Below are 10,525 nucleotides of genomic sequence, written 5' to 3'. Positions count from 1 at the left end.
GATCTCAACCCATTGCCTTTCTCCTCCTTTCTCTTTAGCTTCCTCTCTTTCTGTAGAGAGAAAGGAGACAAAGCACAATGGAAAGTAAGCCTTTTTGTTGGGTTCTTTTAGCCTTTTTCATTCTCTCATGCTTTGCGGCTCAAACTCATGGGAGAATGAAAGAGCAAGGCTTACACCATCTCTACAAGTCCATTTTAAAGCCAGATTTTGGTCTCAACACAGGCCTTTTCCAAGCACCTGACCTTGTCATTGATCAAACCAATGTTCTTCCTCAGCAGGGCTTGAAAGAGAGAGATTGGATTAAGGCATGGCCGGGACAACCCCCCGTGAAATTCTCTCAATACGGTGGTTATGTCACCGTGAATAAAGCCGCCGGTCGCGCGCTCTATTACTACCTTGCCGAAGCTGATCAGCAGTATAAGGATACATTGCCTCTTCTTCTTTGGCTGAATGGAGGTATACATATATAATACAATCTACAATATCATGTCACTTTGCTCAAATAAAACACTTGTAATTTGTTTTGTTTTTTTGTTTATGTTGGGTTTTTTTTGGAGGGGGTTCCCTTTTTAAAGGGAGACAAAGAAAGATATTTGGGATGAAAAAAAAAAAAAAAACCAAAAAAATCACAGAACTTAGAACCTGGCCTAGAACTCTTGATATGTTCACCGTTGATGTAGAAATCTTACCTACTTTCTCTCTCTCTCTAGAAGTGACACCACACCTTTGCATGTTCCTCATTCCAAGTTTTCTCTCCTTAATTTCCTTGGAGTAAACTCAATAAGAACAATATTTAGCCACAGATTAAAATGATTTTTAAAAAAAAAAACCATAGTACAATATTGTTCACTTTTTTAACTATCCTCGAAACTGGTCAGAGAAAATTCTGACGACCTAGGCATTTGTTTTAAAAATGTACGTGAAAATCGACAAATATAACAAACTGAATGAGATAAATTCGGAGGAAACTCACATATATAGGAGTATTATAATTATTCCCTTATCTATTTTTACTCTAATATATATTTTGATTATAAAATAGGTAGAAATAACTTGTGTCATATTATTAATGTTTTAAAGAAATTAATTTTAACCCTCTGCATGGGGTGGTGGCCTGCGGCCGCTTTTGTGGGAGTGTGTGAGGATCTATGGAGGATTTCTCGGCGTGCATGGGAATTCTCGCTTGCTTGTTATGACAATCATGCAATTTAAAATTAGAAAATATTACAAAATATATATATATATATATATATATATATATATATATATATATATATATTTATGTTAGATTTTTTTAAATAATTTATCATTTTTTTCCCTGGCATTGTCAACGTTAACATGCATTTAGACTTATATGGTGACCTCTTTTGTTAAAAATATGTAGATTTCATATCTAATAAATCTATACAATGGAATGAAGCTGATATATATAAGAAATACAATAATAAAGAAATCAGAAAATTAATACAAAAGATTTCAAAATATATTATAAACTTTTTCTAAACTATTGTTAGTTGTTATAAGTGCAACCTCTAACTAATATTAATACTACTAGCTACTACTACTAAACTTGTCGTTGGAACAAATTTTGACACGTGTGAATATATAATTGGAGCTAAAAGTTATACGTAAGCATTTAATATCTTTTAGCATCATTCAATCATATGTTGACACGTGTAAAAAAATTGTAAAAAAAAAATTATAAAACAATTGACTCTTTAGCATTTGTTTAATAATTTATTACCTTCTTGTATTTTTAATAATATGTGTTATAATTTGATGATTAACCTTGCTTAATTATTGTCTATACAGGCCCAGGTTGTTCATCTCTTGCATATGGAGCAATGCAAGAGCTGGGTCCATTTCGCGTGCATAGCGATGGCAAAACACTTTTTAGAAACAAATTTGCTTGGAATTATGGTAAATTTATTTAATGGCATTTGCTGTATTATTTTTTAGAAACTTTACTTAACCCCTTGAACTTCTATTATATTTGAAATTATTCCCCTAAACTTAAAAAACTCTCAATTTAGTGTATTCATTCTTTCTTTCTTTCTTTTTTCTTTTTTCTTTCTTTTTTTTTCTTTAATTTCACTAATCTGTTAGAATTTTCCGTTAAATCATTAGGGAGTCGTGTCAAAATTCTTAAAAATATCACTATTTTTTTTAGGAAAAAAAAAATTAAGGATTGAACCATTGGTAAGGATTTAATGGAATTTGCAAAAATACTTACACCTAAATCTTTAAAGAAAAAAAAAATGGTAGTTGTTGGTCAGAATTTGCAAAAATACTCACGCCTAAATCTTTGAAAGAAAATGGTATTTTGAAAATTTCAACAAGATTTAACTGAAAAATCTTAACGGATGGAGAAAATTGAAAACAAATTGAAATATGGATACATTAAAGTGAGAGTTTTTAAAGTTTATGAGTGTAACTATAAAAGCATCAACAATTCAGGTAAGTTAAATAAAATTTTCCCTATTATTTTTTCTGAAAAATGTGGAGAGTTTACATTTTCTTTTCTTCTTTAGTTTCAATTCTAATTTTTATTTTGGAATTTTCTCTTCAGCTGCTAATGTTCTATTCCTTGAGTCACCTGCTGGGGTAGGATATTCTTACTCCAATACGACATCGGATTATAGTAAAATGGGAGATAGAATCACTGCAGCAGATAATTATTTGTTTTTGGTGAATTGGCTTGAGAGATTTCCTGAGTACAAGAACCGCCCTTTTTATATTTCTGGAGAAAGTTATGCCGGGCATTATGTTCCTCAACTTGCACACACCATTCTTCATCACAACAAAAAGGCTAATAGGACCATTATCAACCTCAAGGGAATCATTGTAAGTCTCTTAAGTCTCTCTCTCTCCACATAGGCCAATAATGGGAAAGTTCAAATTCTCTAGCAAATAATTAGAAATTATAACTTGAAAGTGGTTACCTTAACTTTTCAACACGAAGAAATCATGGAAATTAATTAACTTGGAAGTTAGTTATATTACTCATTGTTGCTTCCCTTTTCCTTCTTTTTCTATTAAATTTTCATATTAATAAAATTTGTAATTTTTTTTATCAATATAAACTTTTAAGATAATGATGTGGGTAGAACTACGATTGTTCTGACAGCGCATAAATTAAGAATTAAAGATTGAAAAAAGAATTTAGGAAGAGAGAAAATAACAAATAATCCACAAAAAAATAACTCTGAAAGATTTAAATTTAATTAATACTTTAAAACTTGATCCCAAAATAATACAGACATGTCTTTATATAGACAAAGTTTGAGTATTTTCTAAGCAGAATATTTGGAGAAAAAGAAAGAAATAAAAATACAAAACATAACTGTACATGCATCAGATAACCGGTAATTTAACGTTAACAAAGAAAATTATATGAACCTTACACTTGGTCCGACCCCATAGAAGTGGACCTAAACCCATGACAATATTAGGCATACTGAACCAACCATTTTTTGCCTTTAGGTAATAGCGTAGTGGTGAATTTGTAACAATCTAAGAAAAATGCTAGTTACATTTAAATTATAACTCTAAAATGATAAGTCAAGTTGTTTCTTAAATTTATAATCCACCAATTCCATGTGGGAAATTTATTTTCTAAATGTACGACTAACTTTATAAGGCGACACAAACTCTCCCACTAAAATTTCTAACATACTCGTCAAGGTACATGCAATGTCTCAACACTACATAGCGTTACTAGGTTACTCGAATACTTTTTATAATTTAAGAAAAATGTTAGTAACATTTGTACTACAATCCTAAAAAAACTAATCAAATTTTATATATATAATTTTATTTTTTGAATCTGAAATTAACTTAAGTGTCACATCATTACTTTGGCGTCATGATGTCTGAAATGCTATTGATTTGATGGGAAAACTACATTTTCACATGCTAAAACAAGATGAACAATGGGCAGTCAACTCAAAAAGTTCTTTCTTCTTGTAATTAGTGCAAAAATTGGGCTTCTGCTGGTCCACTGACCACTTCCTGTGGTGCAAAATCGTTGATAGTTTGTGAAGTTTCTTTTGTTTTATTCCTTCTAGTTTGCCATCATTTTGTTTCAGCCGTCATTATTTGGCATCAGAAATATATGAACAAATTTGGCTAAGCTCTGGTCCATCTGGGTCACATTCAGCCCATCACCCATTTCCTGTGCTACATTTATTGTAGTATGTCATGATTATATGTGGTCAAATTGTTGATAGTGGACAATGATTCCGAGGGGTGGAGTAATTTTATTGTATATATTTTTAGCAATTTAAATAGTACATATGACGGCCTTTAAAAATTTATTTGTCTAAATAAATGTCGTATAGCACGTCTACTTATTTATTTATTTTTACAAATGCTAATTTAAAAGCTAATGCGTGTAATATGTTGCAGATTGGAAATGCAGTAATCAATGATGAAACTGATGAACGAGGAATGTATGATTACTTTGCAACACATGCACTCGTTCCAGATAGAGTTGTGTCTCAAATACAAAAATACTGCAATTTCTCACCTAAAGCTGTTAATCAGTCAAGTGAGTGCACTGCAGCCATTAATGTAGTCGACCCGAATATTGCCGACATTGATATCTACAACATCTATGCTCCCATCTGTCTTTCTACCAATCTCACAGTCCCGCCCAAAAAAGCTTCTGTAAGTAACAATTTTTCTCTTTTAATTAACAAGTATTAAAGGTTTAAGAGAGACCTTAAGTGTGTGTATATATATATATATAAGAGGTCTACAAAATTAATAAAATTTTGACTAGGAAAACAAAAGAAAAAAAAAAAGTGATAAAGGTTTATTAAACTGAAGTAATAAACTTACCTTATTTAAATCATTAAATAAAGTTGGATTAATTATTTTTTGTTGTGCAGGTACTAAATTTTGATCCGTGCACCGATTATTATGTGTATGCTTATCTGAATCGACCTGATGTTCAAGTAGCCATTCATGCCAATGTAACTAAACTTACACATGACTGGGAGCCATGCAGTGATATCCTTAGTAACTGGCTAGATAGCCCTTCAACCATCATTCCCCTTCTCCAGGAGTTCATGTCCAATGGTCTCAGAGTTTGGGTTTTTAGGTAAATAAAACTTCATTAATTGTCATTATCATTTATATTTTCTAATTGTTGTTGTCGTCGTCATTATTGTTCATCGGTTTGTGGGTGCGTAATTGAGTAATGCTATTTAGTAGACTCTTATACGACTGAAATAATGTATTGGATGAAATGCAGTGGCGACACTGATGGAAGGGTTCCTGTTACTTCAACAAAGTACTCCATAGACAAATTGAAGCTTCCTGTGAAGACTAATTGGCATCCTTGGTACCTCAAGGGAGAGGTATAAATTAATTACTTCTCTTCTGTCTATTTATTTTCTTAGAAAAGTGGTGTATTAATTAATTTCTTGAATGATATTGGGCTTGTGTCACAGGTTGGTGGGTACACAGAAGTGTACAAGGGAGACCTAACATTCGCGACAGTGAGAGACGCAGGGCATCAAGTGCCAAGCTTCCAGCCTGCCAGAGCACTTTCTTTGATCAAGCACTTCCTTGATGGCACACCTCTTCCAAACACTAAAAGATCCTGACTGATTTCATTCCATCTTAGGCTTCCTTGTCTTTTCCCTGCTAATTTTATTGTACATTTGCTTGGTTTCATCTAGCTACCATGATTTATAAATTAAAGAAAGCAGCAAGTTGTTACTTAATAAGAGAAAAACCCAAATTTGCTTCTTCTTCTTCTTCTTCCTTTTTTCTTTTTTTCTTTTTTTTTGTTCTTTTCTTTTTCCTGTTAGAAAAAGTATATATCCTCGATCTCCTATAATTACCAAACAATTCGTAAGGTTTCTCAAACTTTTAATTTTTGCAATATCTTCCGTAAACAAAGCCTCCTCCGCCAAAGCCTCACTACAAAAATCTGCTTCATTAGTATCAAACTTTTTAGCAATGACCTCAAAGTGGATGCTAATAATACCTTATTAGCGGCGACATTGAAAGGTCGCTGCTAATAATCGATTGTTGTTGCCGATAATATACAAAAGCATTAATATTAGTGTCAACTTTTTGGTCAACGCTCATACGTCGCCACGAAAAACTTGGCGTGATTTTTTTCCAATGCATGGGTTGTTGTGGAAAGATATTAGCGGCGACAACTAGATACTACCAAAAAAAACCAAATTCTGGACGGTTTTAAACCGTCCAGTATGTAAAGTCGCTAAATGAATTTCTGGACGGTTTGGGCAAAATCGTCCGGAATTCCAGACGGTTTGGTCCAAACCATCCATAAACAGTTATGGACGGTTTTACCCAAAACCGTCCAGACTTAATTTTTTTTTTTTTTCCTTTTGTCTCGATATATTTCTTATATGTCCAAAAATGTCTAAATATCGTCCAAAATGTCTAAATATGTCCAGAGTTTTTATCGTTTCCGACATTATTGCCTTTTTTTTTTCCATCGCCGGCGATGCTCTGTTTCTGGCCCTCGCCGGAAACCTTTTTTTTTTTTTTTTTTTTTTTTCTCCCTCGCCGAAAGCTTCTTCAAGGGCCGGCGAAATCTTCCCCTTCCTCCCCCAATAAAATCTAACCCAAAAAATCCAACCCAACATTAAAATCCGGCCAACACAGTTCCAAGAGAGTTCAAAAGGGGAGAAAAAGTGGAAGATCGAACCCCATCTTCCAAAAATCGGGCCTGGAGCGGATCGGAGTTCAAAGCCTTGATCTCCATCACCACGATGTCAAAACCAGCCCCTCAGCGAGACCTCGACGCCTAGATCTCCGTCACCGGCAACTGAGTCCTGCGGCGGTGGGGTGAGTCGTCGTCGTCTTCTAGAAAAAAAAAAAACACAAACAACAAAAGAAGAAAGATTAGTAAGATAGCGAGACAGAGAGGGACGAGAGAAATTTGGGGATTGGGCCGGAGGAAGAAGAAGAACGAGAGAGAGAGAAACAGATCGATGGCTGGTTTTACGAATACAGTGTGCATGAATTGAAGGTTTTAAAAACTGGTTTTAAGAGATCGATGTATCTAATACAGGTGTGCGTGAAGGTTTTAATCGGACGGTTGTGATTTTGGTTGAGAAAGAAATCGGAGGGATACTGTGAAATAAAGGGGAATCACGCGGATTGATGGGAAAAAATTTTCCAGACAGTTTGGTAAAAAACGTCCATAAAATTTTAGACGGTTTTAACTAAATCGTCTGGAAATATTATTTACAGACGGTTTAGAAAAAAACCGTCTGGAAATGAAAAATTTTAGACGGTTTATTTAAAACCGTCTGAAATTTTATGGACGGTTTTATAAAACTGTCCATAATAATTTTTTTACAGACGGTTTTAAAAAACCCGTCTGCAAATTTTGTTTTCTAGACGGTTTTAGAAACCGTGTAGAAAAAAACCGTCCATAAATGCTTTTTTTTTTTTTTTTTTTTTTTTTTGTAGTAGAAGGCATTGCTAATAGTTGATTATTAGCAACCACTTTTGACGGTTTCCACTAATAACTTGGAGGAAATTTTTTTTAAAGGGGTGGGCTATTGTTGAAAGATATTAGCCACGACGAAGTTACACTTTAATAAAATTATTAATAATAAAGATATTATCCTATTAGAATTATATTAGCATATAAAAAGCATATTTGCCTATTAAACCTATAGAACTTTTTTTTTATATATTATTAGTGAATTTTCTATTCTTATTTAATATATGTACACCATTTTCTAATATATATTAATTATTTTCTTCATGATCGATCCTGCTGCATTGGATTCTAGACTTGGTCAAATGTATTATTAACACAACACAATGATCTAATTAATGTATCACATTTTTAGTACATTAGTCTAATCGATCTGATAGAATTCGATTGATAGACACAGTAAAGGTTCGATCGAACATTCAATCGATCGTAGTGTACTAGTCCTACCAATCATGATAGGATTGATCAAATATCTGATCAATCCTTATGCACTAGTCCAATCGATCATAACTTTATGGATTTTGTATTATCTTTATGCATTAGTCTGATCAATTATGATAAGAACATTCGATTGATCATTTTGCATTTATTTCGATTAATCATCACTCTATGGATTTTTTTTTTTTATTATCCTTGTACATTATAATGGTTAATCATAATACAAACTTCCGATCGATCATTGTGCATTAGTTGATCAAATGTGATAAGACCATCCGAACGATCCTTGTGCATAAGACTGATCATTATGCATTATCGATCCTAGTGCATTAGTTCGATTGATTGTGATATGATCGTAGGATTGATTGTGGTAGGATTGTTGGTTTGATCGAACATCCGATCGATCATAGTGCATTAATTTGATTGATTGTGATAGGATCGTAGGATCGATTGAACAACCAATAAACCATCCAATCGAACAAACGATTGATCGTCTGATCAAACAACCGATTGATTGACCATTATGCAATAGTCCAATCGATCATAACTCTGTGGATTTTTGTATTACCCATGTGCATTAGTCAGATTAATCATGATAAGAACATCTGATCGATCCTTGTGCATTAGTTTGATCGATCGTGATAAGATTATCCAATTGTGCCATAGTAGAATAGGACTGTAAAGAGAGTGTCAATCCTCAGGGATTGAGTTGGTTTTGTTATCAAATATTAACAAAATTTACTCTAACTTAACTCATCAGAAAAATGATTAGTTGTTTTTGTTTTTAAACTAAATGCCAACACACAAATTGAAATGCAAATAAATGAGAGTAGATGATAGAGAATTGATTTCACCACTAACCTTGTAACAATATATATTGTATTTAATAAGGAAAATTCATTCTATTCATAATATGACTTGTGTGTGTTTGTCAAGCACCCAAAAATGTTATTAATAAAATACCATCATCGGTTGGCCTATCAAACTCTCTTAATTGCATATCAAAGAAACCATTGTATAACCATCATTCTCATAATCACAGAAAATAACACTTGATGAATGTGTTCAATCAAAATAAAAAGTTTTTTAAGACAAGATAAATATTTCATCAAAATTGAAATTAAACATTAAAACCAATTACAATAATTGCAATGATCTAGGTTATACAACCATCATGCATATGCAGAAAACAATGCGATCAAGTGTCTTTACGCTCAAGCCCTTAATTTTTGCACTCGAGTGCACCATGTTGACTAGTTAGATTCCTGAACTCGATATTCTGGATGTGCACACGAGTGTCGTTGTGCTCAAGCCATTCTGTTGTGCGCTCGAGCGCTTCTAACTTGTCTAAAACTTCCCGTTTTGATGAAAGGCGAAGCGGGAAATGGTGTTTTAGTGAAAATTTCGAACAAAAAAAAAAGGGGGGGGGGGGGTCTAAAAATACACTGTTTTGCCCCCCTCTCAACCCCCAAATTTTTTTCTTACCCCTGGTAAAACTCCTATAAATATTCTATTTGTCCACCCTCAACAACTCATCAAGGGGCATTCACATTACCGGCAAAGCTTTTCCAGTCTTTCAGAGCTTTAGGTTACTCACTATTTCAAACTTTCAGTTCTTCACGGTTCAGTCTTTCAGAGATGTATAAATTAGGTAATGGAAAATGTTAGATCTATAACACCAACACAACTGCACAACAACCCCTTACATGAGGGTGGTCCTTACACACTGGGGCCCACCTTCATGTGAGGGGTTGTTGTGCACTTGTTGTGATAGTGTAGTGTAGGAATCAAATCCCTTAGGTAATTAGAATCACAAAGAAGGAAGACAATACAAATGATGTGTTCCAAGTGTAGTACATGACAAAACGCACCGTTTAAATAATAAAGCTTGAGTTACGTTGTGTTGACCAAAATATTGATTTGCGTGAGACTATGAGTTGTGTGAGGAGATTTGCGAATTCCGATATATTGATTAAAGCATATTTTTTAAACAATGCGTTTAGTAATATTCAGAATAATTCTCAAATACACTTTGAAACAAGTTTATTAGTTTAACAATATACGGTATATTAGTATATACCAGTCCGGGCAGTGCTTGATTTTGTAAATTTATTATTAAATAATAAAAATGTATATGTAAAATTGTACCTTTAGATTGCTCATTCAAATTAATTGTTCACGCACTACAAAAAAAAAAAAAAAAACACTACATTTAATGTCGTCTTAGGCTATATGAACGGTACCAAATACTTGGTGTCGTTTAATTAATGCCGCTTCTCAAACGGCATTAATGTAGTGGTCTCAAATTAATTTCCTGTTGCTTAGGACACAAACAACATTAATTTATGTCGTTTAAGGAGAAGCAGCATAATTACATTTAATGCCGCTTACTGTTCAAACGGAATAAAATTTATGCTGTTTTTACAATAAGCGGCATCAAAATTAATGACATTTTAAACAATAATTTAATGTCATTTTTTAACTGTAAGCGGCATTAAATTTTATGATGTAAAAGTTTATGAATATGTATAGTTTTTGTTACATATTTCAATTGCATGAAATATATAATTGTAGTTAGCTGAAATTATAGAG

General features: G+C 33.0%; 1 protein-coding gene across 1 annotated transcript; it reads left to right on the top strand.

The window, feature by feature from the left end:
- Positions 1 to 5,758, top strand: LOC133880773 (serine carboxypeptidase-like 40). The gene is made up of 7 exons (XM_062319773.1): positions 1 to 456; positions 1,813 to 1,920; positions 2,570 to 2,844; positions 4,408 to 4,668; positions 4,893 to 5,104; positions 5,258 to 5,363; positions 5,457 to 5,758. The coding sequence occupies exons 1-7, from the start codon at positions 78 to 80 to the stop codon at positions 5,610 to 5,612; spliced, it is 1,497 nt and encodes a 498-aa protein (XP_062175757.1). The 5' UTR covers positions 1 to 77; the 3' UTR covers positions 5,613 to 5,758.
- The last annotated feature ends 4,767 nt before the right edge of the window (positions 5,759 to 10,525 follow it).

The sequence above is a fragment of the Alnus glutinosa genome, chromosome 10 (assembly GCF_958979055.1).
Source record: "Alnus glutinosa chromosome 10, dhAlnGlut1.1, whole genome shotgun sequence".
NCBI classification, from domain to species: Eukaryota; Viridiplantae; Streptophyta; class Magnoliopsida; order Fagales; family Betulaceae; genus Alnus; species Alnus glutinosa.
The sequence above is the reverse complement of the archived record's forward strand: the minus strand, read 5'-3'. Positions and strand labels throughout refer to the sequence as shown.